The sequence below is a fragment of the Electrona antarctica genome, assembly GCF_951216825.1.
Source record: "Electrona antarctica genome assembly, chromosome: 9".
NCBI classification, from domain to species: domain Eukaryota; kingdom Metazoa; phylum Chordata; class Actinopteri; order Myctophiformes; family Myctophidae; genus Electrona; species Electrona antarctica.
Genome location: NC_136790.1, coordinates 39,311,494 through 39,325,806, shown reverse-complemented (window position 1 = coordinate 39,325,806; position 14,313 = coordinate 39,311,494). Strand labels below are relative to the sequence as shown.

At 42.2% G+C, this 14,313-nt stretch overlaps 1 protein-coding gene across 4 annotated transcripts; it reads left to right on the top strand.

The window, feature by feature from the left end:
* The first annotated feature begins 2,880 nt into the window (after positions 1-2,880).
* On the top strand, positions 2,881-14,097 carry qrich1 (glutamine-rich 1). Of its 4 annotated transcripts, none has more exons than XM_079511423.1 (12): positions 2,881-3,020; positions 4,278-4,539; positions 5,358-5,423; positions 6,766-6,891; positions 7,927-8,766; positions 8,992-9,151; positions 9,308-9,462; positions 9,542-9,656; positions 9,758-9,866; positions 9,988-10,139; positions 10,219-10,309; positions 13,169-14,097. In XM_079511423.1, the coding sequence occupies exons 2-12, from the start codon at positions 4,294-4,296 to the stop codon at positions 13,356-13,358; spliced, it is 2,250 nt and encodes a 749-aa protein (XP_079367549.1). In that variant the 5' UTR covers positions 2,881-3,020; positions 4,278-4,293; the 3' UTR covers positions 13,359-14,097. The 4 variants fall into 4 exon arrangements, with proteins under 4 accessions (XP_079367549.1, XP_079367550.1, XP_079367547.1 ...); XM_079511424.1 differs by lacking the exon at positions 2,881-3,020 and adding an exon at positions 3,107-3,301 and having other exon boundaries at positions 5,364-5,423; XM_079511421.1 differs by lacking the exon at positions 2,881-3,020 and adding an exon at positions 3,108-3,301.
* The last annotated feature ends 216 nt before the right edge of the window (positions 14,098-14,313 follow it).

The following is a 14,313-nucleotide window of genomic DNA, read 5'->3' as shown; positions in this document are numbered from 1 at the left end:
GCCTCCCATCTTGTCACCTGCAAGAAACAGAATCTAAACACAATCATTACTTTTAAGGACTTTTGCATAATAGCCTATGTTTGTTTTGATTAACTTTTGTTTATTTTAAAAGTATATATTTAACTAATAAGAAGAGTTAATGAGACTTTCCCTACCTTTTGCTACAATGCAGATTGTGTTTAATCTCCTTAGTCTGAACTCTAAAGGATTACATTAAGATTCTTAGAGTAGCACAGTCACACTAAAGGTGCTGCCAGACGGTCAAAAGAGCTGCGCACGTTCTCGGCTGCGCGCTGCTTAAAGCTTGAGTTTTTAGACAGCTGGTGGATGGAAATTAAGCTCCACCTCCGCTGAATTCTTGCGCGACGGCCAGATTCCCGGAAACGCTCTCCTCCGCTCAAGTCTTCAGCGGAGGTGGAGCTTCTTTTCCATCCACCAGCTGTCTAAAAACTCAGAATTTAAGCTGCGCGCAGCTTAAGAAGTGCGCAGCTTAAGAAAGTTTTGCGCTATGGTGTGGAGACGGTGTAAAGCCGCTGCCACACTATGAAAAGAGCTGCGCACGTTCTCGGCTGCAAGCAGCTTAAAGCTTGAGTTTTTAGACAGCTGGTGGATGGAAATTAAGCTCCACCTCCGCTGAATTCTTGCGCGACGGCCAGATTCCCGGAAACGCTCTCCTCCGCTCAAGTCTTCCGCGGAGGTGGAGCTTCTTTTCCATCCACCAGCTGTCTAAAAACTCAAGCTTTAAACTGCGCGCAGCTTAAGAAGTGCGCAGCTTAAGAAAGTTTTGCGCTCAGGTGTGGAGACGGTGTAAGAGATAGCACAAATGCATCTGCGCATATGCAGCACAGCAAGGACATGCATGCATTATACCAAGTCATTATAATATAGTGGTAGATGTCCTTTAATTTCTTAGTAACCTAATGAACTCTGTTCCAATACTTGAATATAAATAAATAATAAAATAATCTATTTTTGGACTACAAAATTAGTTCTGGGAAATCACTGGCCCTAGAGCTCCCTTTTCAAACATCGCTTAATGGATTCAAATACCTTGGTGTGTTTATTGATTTTAATTTCAACAATATGATTAAAATTAATCTAACTTAATCTAACTTAAAATAGATCTGGAAAGGTGGACACCCCTTCCAGTATCATTACTTGGACACATAGCAATTATAAAAATGAATGTCCTTCCTAGACTGCTCTATCAGATGCAGAGCTACTTATAACTTTATAGGCCTACCCATCAAGTTTTTCAATACATTACATGCTTTGATTTCTAAATTTATATGGCAGAAAAAACGTAGCTTTACCAAATTTTCTAGACGTCATGTTGTAGTTTGGTGGTCACCTCACCACCGAAAATCCAGACTATGAATGAGCCTTTAGTCACCCCATGCCTCCATATATGGCCACGCATCGTGACATCATCAGGGATCTCCATATATGGGCATATATGTAGGCGCGACGTAGACGACATCGCCAGGGGCCTTATAGTCTTATAGTCCCATATATAGGAATGTCAATATATGGCCATATCATTTCCCGTTGGTTCGTTCATCAGATCTGTATATATGGAGCCGGCCAGCAACTCTACATCTGACCTCAAACCCTTCGATCTCCATATATGGAGTAGACCTGTTCTGACATTCCATATGTTGATTCTACCCCACCCGTCCTTCTTGTTCTGACATTCCATATGTTGATCTGACCTACTCAAACCCTGTACACTCAGGACACGCTCCATATATGGCCAGTAGGCCTACAGAATTCATTCCATATGTTGATCTGATCCCCCATGCCAAAGCGCCAGGGCTCGCCCAGCAGTCTGCCATCTGCCGTCAACCAGGCGGATGCGTGCACGCGACCTCGCCCTGAGGTCACTTCTCGCACTCAGGCCGCCTTACTGGTTATTGCGACCGCATGCAGGTCGCATTTACTATGAAAACCTGAATCTTCGTCAGTCCGTCCGTCCGTTAGTCACCCGCGACACGAGTCACACTTGCAAATAAACCAACCAAGTTGGTACAACACATGGATCTCCATATGTGGAGCTGACTAGTATCATCACCTGGATCTCCATCACGACACTGACCTCACCAAACCCTGGATATAGCCATACATGGTTTGACTAACTAGATCTACATAAATGAGACGGCCTTCTGACCTCACTGACATCAGATTAATAGTTTAACTCCTGCTTCTCAACTGTGCCGTATTAAGAAACTCTGTTGCTTCAGCACGGCGCTTCTCGCCCTCAGGCATCTTACTGTTGTATTATTATTATTATTATTATTATTATTATTATTATTATTATTATTATTATTATTATTATTATTATTATTATTATTATTATTATTATTATTATTATTATTATTATTTTAATGTGTGTTTGGGGACAATACTCTATAGTCATTTTCACAAGTCAGCAGAAATTCAAAAGGGGTCTGGGAATTAACTCTTTCTCCCGTCTCGAAGAATTGTCTCTAACCTATACAAAGGATGCATGACTACGGTCCACCTTAAGAGGAGCAAGAAGCCGCTAGTTGTGGGGAGAGGAGGGGGAGGCCCTCAGTGGCACATGCCTGGCTCTTTAAGGCAGACTGGGGAAGTTAGATTTCAGTTAAAGGTACATGCATTCAAAACTCTACGTACGAGGTGTCAACCCGGGGCTAAATTACTTCAAGTAATCCAAATGTAGGCATATGTAAAAAAAGGCCAGTGATTTGAAGTCAATATAATAATTTACCTCAGACTTGAGGTTTCAAGAGTTCTCTAGTGATAAAAGGAAAAGCTGTCTGGTTCTGAGTGTTTAAAATAACTACAATATGCTATTATAAATAGCTCCATCAATATAGATGATATAATAGATGATAGATATATCCCAAGCAAGCTGGCATTTTAATGTCCTCAATGGTTTGACTTGAACTTGAAAAAGACAAAAAACTAAAATAATAATAATTTACTCAATATCAAATTGATTCACAATTAATGTGAATGGAATCAAAATGAGGCCAGTAGTGAGTAAATGGCCATACAATATATAAAAAAATGTATGTGTGTGTGTGTATAATGAGAAGAATGTGTGTTGTTTAATGTTCACATTCAGTGCAGCCAGTGAGGCCCCTACTGGAGCACTCCGAGGATTTGCGTTGTTTGGCAGGGCCTACTTCCGTCATTTTATAATTTTCCTGGTCAAATACAGTGAATGGTATTGCATGTGTTTTGGGCTTTATGGTGGTAGTGAGTGGCACTTCTCGAGACTCCGCTGGATAACTGCACATGTTCTTTGGTCGACCTGGTAAACTTGCATTAATGTAATAGTCGAAGCTTGGTTATAATATGAACCAATAGCAACATTAAAATAAGCACACGTAGAAGAAGAGACCTCGCCAGCTTGCTGCTGTTCTAACTGTATTGCAGTATAATTACGGCATCGTTTGCACCATAGATTGTGGCTTTATCAACATTATGGCGAAGCTAAATGTCATGCTGGTGGTAGTAGCTGTTTGATGATTAGCCGTTTTTCGTCTTTTTTATTTTTAAACGCCGTGCCTTGGCGGAAAGGAGAGGATTTGGTTTTATTTAAGGTAGCATGAAAGGATCCAGACCCGTCAGGCTATAGCTAGCTAACGTAGCTAACACCAGTTTACATTTGGTGGAAATCATTATGATTGGTCGTTGTATTTATGCCTATTGGATAATTAAAAGGGCTTCTAGTTGAATAAAGTTGTCTTTCGATGGCGTAAATCGCCGTTAACATTAGATTGCAATCTAACTAGTAGCTAGCTTGTGGTAAAATAAATACCTTGCTAACATTGCTATGCTAACTTGCTAGATACTATTGTTTGACAGTCAGTATGTCCTGCTGTTGTGTACCATACTCTGTCGTTTTCAACCACAAGCAAAACAGCCTTATATTTTGGCAAGTTGCACACAGCTAATTTAAAACAGATTCTAATTGTGATATGTGTGGGTACCATACAATAATAATGTTGGCAAAGAAGGAAACTGCACTGTGATGTACTACAACTTTGGAACTTGACATATTCACTTTGCCCCCTGGGATCATTGGGATAACCTCACTGCACGCTGCTGCAATGAATTGAATTAGTCTATTTATTCACACTTTTATCCTATTATCAGTTTTGAATATTAGACAATGCTTCATTACATACTGTGTGTACCCCCACCACCACTGCATTGTAAGCTAGGCTTGTTATGGTTGTAAATATAACTTAAGTCTTGAACAACCCCTTGTCTTTTTCAAATTCCAGGCTGAACTGACGTGCAATGAATGACCAAGAGAGTGGTGTGGTCTCATTTGATGAGTATGTGAGACAAAAAGCCCGCAGTGTCCCTCAGCACCGGATGAAGGAGTTCTTGGAATCCCTTGCAAAGGGACCAGAGGTGCTACAGGAATTCAGCCAGCAGGGTGATACAGCCACCACCACCACCATGGTGTACCATCAGGGCACCAACTGTGTCTACACTGACAGTACAGAGGTGGCTGGCTCGCTCTTAGAACTGGCTTGTCCGGTAAGAGCAGGCCTCCTTTTTTCATTGTTGGCATACTTTTGAATAGGATGCTACTGTATATAATATTCTCCATCCACCCTTCAGCCGTACCACTCATCATAGCCAGTTGGTTCTCCAATAAACACAGAAGTTCTTTACTATGTAATACACACCAACTCCTCATCTTCACTCAGTAACTTTAAACATAGATTGAGGGCCAGCCTAATGAATCGAGACTCTCCACTTGCTTCTACTGTCCATATTCATATATTGTAGCCCTACTTCTGCATACACAGTACACACACACACCCAAACACACATGTGCAGACACGCACAGTTGCGAGCACACACACAGTCACACACACACACCAACACTTTAAACTGCACACATGGTACTTGTTTGTTGTGTCTTATGTTTGATGACTGTTTAACTTACTACTTGTTTATTATTTTTGGTGAGAACCTTGTATAAGCCCTATACAGGTTTCCTTTCTCCCTGCACTTATTTCTGTGTCTTTTAGTAATTGTTACCTTGTGTGCTGTTTTTATTGTACGGGAGGTATATGTATGTATCTCCCCCGATGGAGGATATTCTGCCCAGAGACTCTGTAGAAAAGATCTCCAATTGGCTGTTATTTTTCCCCAGCACAAAAACACTACAATGCACAGTACATGGGGCAAAAAACAACTAAGGCGAGCAAAACGGTGCGGTTTTACAGATTAGCGACACAAACTATTTTAATTCATTTGATTTCTTCTGAGGATCCCAGTGCCTTCTCTCAATACCCTGAAGGATATTATTAATATCTTCCCCACCTCATTCTGTTTCATTCTGATAGGTACAGGTGACATCTACAGATATTTCATCTCAGCCGCATCATGAGTCTGAGCAGCAATTTGTGCAGGTTAGTTTGTTGTTATTAAGAGATACCAGTTCTGAGCTCTGAAGTTGAACTACTTAAGCCCTCTACTGTATACTTCGGGTTGGCGCTGTAATTGGTTGCTCTTTTTCCCTATACACGAAATCTCTTAAACAAAAATAGCCGATCTAACATGTCATGCTTCTCATAAGGCATTACCCCAGGTGAAGGAGTTCAAGTATCTCAGGGTCTTGTTCATGAGTGAGGGGAGGACGGAGAAGGAGATCAGCCGGAGAATCGGAGCGGCAGGGGCGGTATTGCAGTCGCTGTACCGCACTGTTGTGATGAAAAGAGAGTTGATTCAGAAGGCAAAGCTCTCTGTCTACTGAGCAATCTTCGTTCCTACCCATCTATGGTCATGAAGTGTGGGTCATGACCGAAAGAATAAGGTCGCTTATACAAGTGGCCGAAATGAGTTTTCTTCAACGCGTGGCTGGCATCTCCCTTAGAGATAGGGTGAGAAGTTCAGTCACACGAGAGAGACTCGGAGTAGAGCCGCTGCTTCTTCGCCTGGAAAGGAGCCAGCTTAGGTGGTTCGGGCATCTGGTTAGGATGCCTCTCGGGCGTCTCCCTAGGGAGGTCCTCGAGGCACGTCCCACTGGGAGGAGACCCTGGGGCAGACCAAGGCGCAGTTGGAGGAAACGCATCGACTCACTGGCTTTGGAACGTCTCGGGATCCCTCAGGAGGAAGTCACTAATGTTGCTCTGGAGAGGGACGTCTGGAACACTCTGGTGGAGCTGTTGCCCCCGTGACCCGACTACGGATAAGCGGTTGAAGCTGGATCAGGATGGATGGATGGATAACATGTCATGCTCACAACGTGTCAAAATGCAACACGTTGTGAGCTTATCTGCTAGTTTTGGCAAATGTTCCCCTAGAAAAGGGATGCCAGGCAGGGTTGCCGCGTACAAGGCAGGGTTAAATTCTGATACCTGGCATTTAAAATATTTCTACATTAGTTTGTCTGAATCATACGACAGTTGAGTACGGGCGAATAAAAAGAGACATACAAATGTATTCTTACATCTTGAGCTGACTAAAAAACTTCAACAACATTAAGTTGTTGAACTTTGCTCTATCGTTACTTTAGTATGAGCTGAGATGGCAAGATTTTTTGTATATGTCTTACCAAGTCTACATAATTTCACTCTAAATGTGTGCTTTGATGCTATGCCTTTTTTTTCTTTTCTTTTTTTTAGAATATACTCTAAGGTAATAGTCAAATCAAATTCTATGCTTTTATGCTGTTAACTAAGACAATAATGAATAAACCATACCCTATTACTAATGCATATGAATGCTGTGTGTTGCGTTTATTTCATCTAGGTTCAGATTCAGGGACAGCAGGGACAGATACTGCAGGTGGCCTCTCCGTCTCAGCAGGAGCTGCAGGCCCTCTCAGCAGGAGCACACCTTGTACAGCAAGAGCTTACAGAGGAGCAGCACCAACAGGTACTTTGTTTATTAAAACCTCATTACCCATGCCTACTGGTGTGTTCAGAGCCAGTTACTACAGTCATAGTCTCTGGTTTATACCACACCACAGATCATCAGGATGGCAGAAGAGAGCCAGACCAGTAATAGCATAGTGGCTGGACCAATGCCTTCCATACAATATTACTCTGTTTCTGTATGTTTTAGTTTTCTCATCAGTATTATCACAAAATGAACCTTGTATCTACAAAAGTAAACATTTCAAGAAAGTTCCTAATCTTAAAAACTGAAAATGGAAATGTAAAACTTCCCACATTTTAATGTTGTTTGATCCCAAGGCCATGACAGATGATTGGAGTAATTAGTGTGGTAACAGGGCAACCAGACTACAGTTACAGTTACTGTAACACAACTGTAACACTCCAGAATTGCATCTTTCTTTTTTTTGTGGCTTTCGCCTTTATTTTATATATTTTATGGAGGGACAGACAGTAGGCTGACAGGAAATGCGGAGAGAGATGGGGGGAAGACATGCAGTAAAGGCCGTCGGGATCGGGAGTCGAACCCGCGGCTCACTGCCAGACTGGATTACCAGCCAAGGTCCCTGGACCACTGAGCCACGGCCCAGGCCGAATTGCATCTTTCTAGTTACCTTTGTAGTTTGTAGCAGTCAGAATAATATAGTAAGAGTGGCGACACTAGCGTTGACTCCCATTGTAACAATGGAATGCGGAAGTGCTCATTCTATCTCAATGGGATAGTTCCAGCCACACGAGAAATGTTTGGAACTATAGCCCATAGGCACCCGCTTTGTGGCGATATCAAAGTGTGACTCGCTACTCTACACTCTGGTACCAGTTTAATGAAATGCTGTGGAATCTTGCAGTGTTGCAAGTGTGCATTTCATTGTTACTGTTGGGTTTCACAGGCATACACTTACTGTTAATTTATGTGCAGACCAAGAGAGAGAGAGAAAAAAATCATTACCCATGTCAAGTACAACCATATAATGCACAAGTCTTGGTTTGTAAAATATCCATGATTATTTCACAGATACAGGCTCAACTGATAGCAGCTGTAGCTGGTGGACAGCAGATACACTTGTCGAGTGGCCAACATATCCAGCTACAAGACGGCCAACAGATTCAATTGCAAGGTGGCCAACATATCCAACTGCAAGGTGGCCAACATATCCAACTGCAAGGGGGGCAACATATCCAACTGCAAGGGGGGCAACATATCCAACTCCCAGGTGGCCAGCAGATCCAGATCCAGACCATAGAGGCTATGTCTCCTTCCCAGCATCAAGGCTCTCTTAGGGAGACGGATAGGAGATCAGGCAATGTCTCCACTGTCCTCCAGCCTGCCAAGAAGCGCAAGGTGGACATGCCTCTGTCAGTGTCCTATGCCGTTCCACAGGGTCAGCAGATGGCCACAGTCCTGGCTATCCCTCAAGGACAGCAGCAGAGCTATGTGTCCATACGGCCAGATCTGCTCACTGTCGATAGCACTCAGGTTTACAGCACTACAGGCACAATCACAGGTCCCACTGGGGAGACCTGGACCATACCTGTGTACTCCACTCCACAACAGCAGGGAGTTGCTCACATTGCCATCCCCCAGGAGGCATACAGTACAGTTCACGTTGCTGCCACCCAAAATAAGGACAAGATGGCATCCAACTCATCGAGGTCTGGCACACTCTCTGCTGCAACACAGGAGGAGATTGTACAGACCCTGTTCCCAGCACAGTTCATGAACGGGAACATTCACATCCCTGTAGCTGTGCAGACAGTCGGAGGGGCATACAACACACAGTCAGTACAAATCTGGGACCCAAATCAACAGAACAGCCAAGGAGAAGAAGGACATGAACAGCAGCTTCACCTGCAGGTTAGAACAGAAACGGTATCTTTTTCTTCTAGTCCTGGCCATTGAAATTGTATTTTTCTGTAGATATGCATCATTCAATTCCACTATGGTGTGGTTTTTCATAAGGTCTCCATTGGGAGTTTATGCCTTAATTCAATTTTGAAATGCAGACAACCATGTACAATACAAGTAAGTTTGGAGTTTCGTTTCTCTTAAACACTAAAAAACAATTCTTGTCTGATACAGGGACAAGCAGATACAGAGTCACAAGCTGAGCCTCCTGCAGAACTTCTAGTTCCTATTTGTCTGAAGCCAGAAGAGGGCTTGGATGTCTGGCGCCTTTGGGTGCAGCGAAAAAATGCGGACCTGGAAAAGAACGAGCAGAAAAAGCTTGCTCCTATCGGCCGTGAGTTTACACACACACACACACACACACACACACACACACACACTGCTTTGTACCTGCAGTTAAATTAGATTTTCCTTGATGTAATGCCTTTGACTTAAATTTCCTTCTTTCTAAGTTTCTAACCATTTTCTTAATTTCCTTGTGCGTATTCAGGTCGGCAGCCCTTACGTTTTCAAGAGGACTTGGTGTCCAGTGCAGTAGCTGAGTTAAATGCTGGTCTAGCTATGATGACCCAGGAGGCACGAGGACTAGAGGAAGAGTGTTTTGAACCGGATGTCCTATATTATGTCTTCTTGTGTATACAAAAGGTTTGCATTCCTTCATACACACATTGATTGACTCCTGTGTATTCAACATGGTAGGTTACATGTGCATTTCTCTTTATAGTATCTCTCTGAAAACGGACGTGTGGATGATATTTTCTCGGATCCATACTACACACGTTTCGGTCAGTCTTTACACAAACTCTTAGAAGGTTGGAGACCCAACGTTCATCCTCTAGGTAATGGATAATTAGCTTCTGTTTTCTAAACGCACACAAAACTAAAAACTATATACAGTGTATTTGTTAGCGTGAATTTACTCACAGGTGCCCTTTTTCAGGGTACTATATTCCAAGTCATGTGACAGAAGAGATGCTGTGGGAGTGCAAACAACTTGGAGCACATTCCCCAGCCACACTACTTACGACTCTAATGTTTTTCAACACCAAGTGAGTCACCAAGTCTTCTGAACTGTGGCACCTGAAATCGAGTCATCGATCATGCAGATGCCACAAATACCGTACATAGCTTTTTTTGTATACGTTTCAATGAAAATGTTCTTCCTTCCAGGTATTTCCATTTGACAACAGTTGAGCAGCATATGAAGGTGGCCTTCTCCAAGGTGCTACGACACACCAAAAAGAACCCCTCCAATCCCAAGGACAAAACTACCAGTATCCGGTTCCTAAAAGGACAAGGTCAACATCACGTTGGCCAAAAAGGTGATCAATACATTTGACTTCATAGTTTTAGTCTCCCCATTGCTGACTGATGTTGACCATTGGGTGGCCTGTGTTTCAGTGAGTGACGATATGTATGAAGAGCAGATCGAGGACCCTGAGAACCCTCTTCGTTGTCCCATTAAACTGTATGACTTTTACCTCTTCAAATGGTAAGTGGCCAAGTGGCGTTCATTATTTACAGTTCAATGATAAAATTGTGTGCACATCTTAATGCATTTAGGACAGGTGTTGGATAAGAATCTGATCACAAAGCGGTCATCTTTCAAACCCTGCTTCCATGCTCGGCTCCTAAGCCCCTGTCATTTTAATGTGAACTCTGCCTCTCGCTTCCAGCAGGCCTTCCTGGCTGCTCCCTCCATCCCACTTCAGTTGATTTTAACTATCTGCACAAATATCGTTGACAAAATTGCACCCTTTAAAACCAAATGTCAGAAACCGAATGTCCTCCACTGGTTAAATGACCACACAAGGGAAATCAAACAACAGTGTAGAAAATACTGGCTGCACCTCCTACCTTACAGATAGGAGCTTTTCTGTGGTGATTGGGGAGGCTCGGGCTGTTAGCCGCACAAGTTTGTGAACGATATAAAACTTTCCTTCGTCCACATTGCGATTGTGGACATTGCACATTGGTTATGTTAATTATTATGCTGTATAGACGAGACCGGTAAACTGCTCCGGATTCAAGGGAAAGCTGTAGTACACATGGCCGGCCTGTAGATGGCCACCAAAAAAGGAGTAGGCTATATGAAAGCCCTTTATAAATTATACTATTGGTATTTCGCACAGGTGTTGCCAAATAACTAATTATCTTGCCAGTCAGATGCGCATATGACATATCTAGGTCGTATCAATTTAATCAGCAGAGGCTGCAGAGCAGTGCTGCTTTTCACTCTGCACACACTGACTGGCCAGCTAAAGTTTATGCCTACTTTAAACCATAATATAACAAACCTTGGATTAATTCTTCTGAAAACGAGCAGCAAGCACAAAGTAAGTGATTCACACATTCAGGCGGGCATTGCGAACGAGTAGCTGTGTGTAGCTGCTGCGCAGCTGACCACTGCGATAAGCATTATGACCGGCGTGTGGCGAGAGAGAGGGAGAGAATTGATATATAAATATAATGCACTCGTCTCTCTCTCCCCCCCCCCCCCCCCCCCCATAATTTAGATCTGTTCTTCAAAAATAGCTCATCTACAAGCTCATGCGTGCGGTCTGCAGATCGGCTATTTTTGGAGAAGAGATTTATAGACATTATGTGCAAATATAAAATAGCTGTGATACTTAAGTGATATGTAAGTGGTTATGGTGAAATAAACCATTAACACTGGTTAGTTTGGAGGGGGCGAGGGGACTATGACATCACCGTTTCAGCAAATTAGGCGGCATTTGCTATACACACGGAGACGAGAAAGTCGCGTCCAAACTTTCCCACTCAAAATTTGCTGTTTAAGTCCCCCAAAACGCCGTCTCCGTGTGGCAAAAAGGGCAGATCGGCTAATTACTTGCCCAGGTAACTCAAAATACGTCCTCGTGTGTACACCACCTTAATTTACATGCTCCCACTGAGCCATATTAGAAACCACAACATCAATTTCCACTGTTATGCAGATTCCCAATTATGATGCAGGCAAATGAGGCAATACAGTACTGTATGTATCCCGGAGTCTCGCATGTCTCTCAGACATTAAGTGCTGGATGTCCCAAAACGTCCTCCAGCTAAACGAGGGAAAATTTGAGATCTCTTGACTCCTTTTCAAGCGTGCCTCGTCACTATGGGTGATTGGGCACCTAGTCTCTGGGATGCCCTAACTCAGGACCTGAGGGACATGAGTGGCATATTTTAAAACACTTCTGAAAACCTACCTCTATTACCAAGGTGTTCTCTTAGATCACTTGTGTACTTTTATCTCTGCTTTTTCTCTCATTGCTGTAATGATTTTATTTATCTTACCATTTGTTTTTAAGCTGAATGGCTTCAGTGTAAACAGTAAACACCAATTCAAATAATTTTTATTTATTCTGATATTTTTGGGGCTTTTTATTGATAGATCCACAGTAGTTTGACAGGGAAGGGGAGAGAGATGGGGGGATATATATATATATATATATATATATATATATATAAACTTTTTTAATCTTGATGATTATGACATACAGCTCATGAAAATCAAAAAATCATATCTCAATATTTGAATATTTTATGAGACCACAAAAAACCACTCTAATTGGTCTGGGCTACTTTTAAACAAATTATTCAATGGGGCGTGGCATGGAGGTCAAATACCTGTGGCACTGTTGAGGTGTTATGGAAGCCCAGATTTTCTTTGATAGCAGCTTTAAACTCATTTGTATTGTTGAATCTAGTGTCTCACACTATTGACAATACAACCTAGAATATCTGTGGGGTTCAGGCCAGTTGGCTGGTCAGTTAAGCACTGTACTACCATGGTCAGTACACCAATTACTAGTAGTTTTGCCTCTGTGGGCAGGTGTAAAGTGCTGCTGGAAAAGTAAATCAGTATCATAAAGATTGTCAACATATGTTAGCACAGTGCTGTAAAATATCCTAATAGATGGTTGTGTTGACTCTGGAATTGATCACACACAGTGATGATTTGGGCATCTGCATGGTGTTGGTCCACTGACGGTGAAAACACCGCCATCTACCAGGATATTTTAGAGCACTTTGTGCTTCAGTGTGTTGACAAGCTTTATGGAGATGCTGATTTTCCTTTCCAGCTCGATTTGGCACTTGTTACCCAACAAGGGCAATGTTTTCATTCATCAGGTAATTTTGAAGACTTATATGGACCTATATGGTTGCCCTGTAATAAAAGTTTATTTTGAAAGCTATAACTCTGTGTGCAGATATAAATTTACCCATCTTTGGGTTCATTGTTTAACCATAACCTATGCCATTCAAAAAGATCAATCTTGCAGTTGTTTAGACCTGTAGATCTTTTTCCATTATGACAAAACTAAAATCCCTCATTTTATCTCAGTCCTCAGAGTGCAAAAGGACGCAACGATGCATACTACCTGACGCCAGAGCCAGTTGTTGCACCCAATAGTCCAATATGGTACTCGACCCAGCCCATCACCGAGCAACAAATGGAGAGTATGCTTGCGCGTATCGTCGTGGTCCGAGAGATTCAGGATGCCATCAACACTGTGCAAGGGAACATGCACTGAGGATGGACTGAAATGGAACGTACTCCACTGTTGACTCTATGCAGTATCCCCTTCTAAATCTGTTACTTAATTTATAATTCATTGCAGGACGTGTCACTTGCTGAAAACCTTATTGTTTTGTAAGTGACTGTCTTACTACAGATTATAAACTAGGTTTTAGCCTAAATGGTCTTCAAGGAAGAAAATGAACACATCTTTCTTCAATTTTTCACCTAAGGGATTTCTTTGGCTCTTTCAAATAGATCCCTCTACTCATCTACAGTACAGATGTCTCCTTTTCATGACCAGTAGTGATGGACTGCTACATTAGGTTTCTAAATTGTCACCTCAATGACCTTGTCACCTTGATAACCTTTGAAAAAGCTTTTCATCTGACCTGTGTCGGGTCACCGTTGAACTCTTCAGGCTGCTGCTCTGTAAGTAACTTGGCTAGAAATGATTAATGTTGTAATGAAATCAAGTCTTGTCAATATTATAAAATTAGGGCACTGACTTTTTTCATGTTAAGCTCACTCTTCACGTCACGTTGTCTTAACTTCTCATGTCCCAGAACACTTTCATAGACAATTATGGGGCCTCTGCTCACAACTTTTTTTTATCCTGCATTTTTGATCCCCTGTATGTATTATAATGTTATAAGCTGAAGAGTGTCTTTTTTTTCTCCCCAAATTGAAATTGTGTAATCATTTTGAACCTGTGCATATGTGAAAAATGAAGCTGAAGTTCAAGTAGTTTTAAACCTGGTGAAATATTGTTCAAGTTAACTCCAGAGTGACCCCATACACTAATCAAGGGTTGTTCTAATTACACTAGCCATTGTTTGATTCATGATACACCAATGGAAAAACATTTGGTTATTTAGCACATCAGTCCTTGAAACCAGAGTAGAATAATCCCCAGCTCCATATGTTGAGGAAAAACTATGAAATAAGGTTTGGCAATGGAAATTGTCATC

Bases quoted from the DNA above. Each gene is read 5' to 3' on its own strand.
- qrich1 (XM_079511423.1), top strand. From the start codon at position 4,294: ATGAATGACCAAGAGAGTGGTGTGGTCTCATTTGATGAGTATGTGAGA. The intron at 8,767-8,991 runs GTTAGAACAGAA...TGTCTGATACAG, and splicing joins AACAGCAGCTTCACCTGCAG to GGACAAGCAGATACAGAGTC. The intron at 9,657-9,757 runs GTAATGGATAAT...GCCCTTTTTCAG, and splicing joins ACCCAACGTTCATCCTCTAG to GGTACTATATTCCAAGTCAT.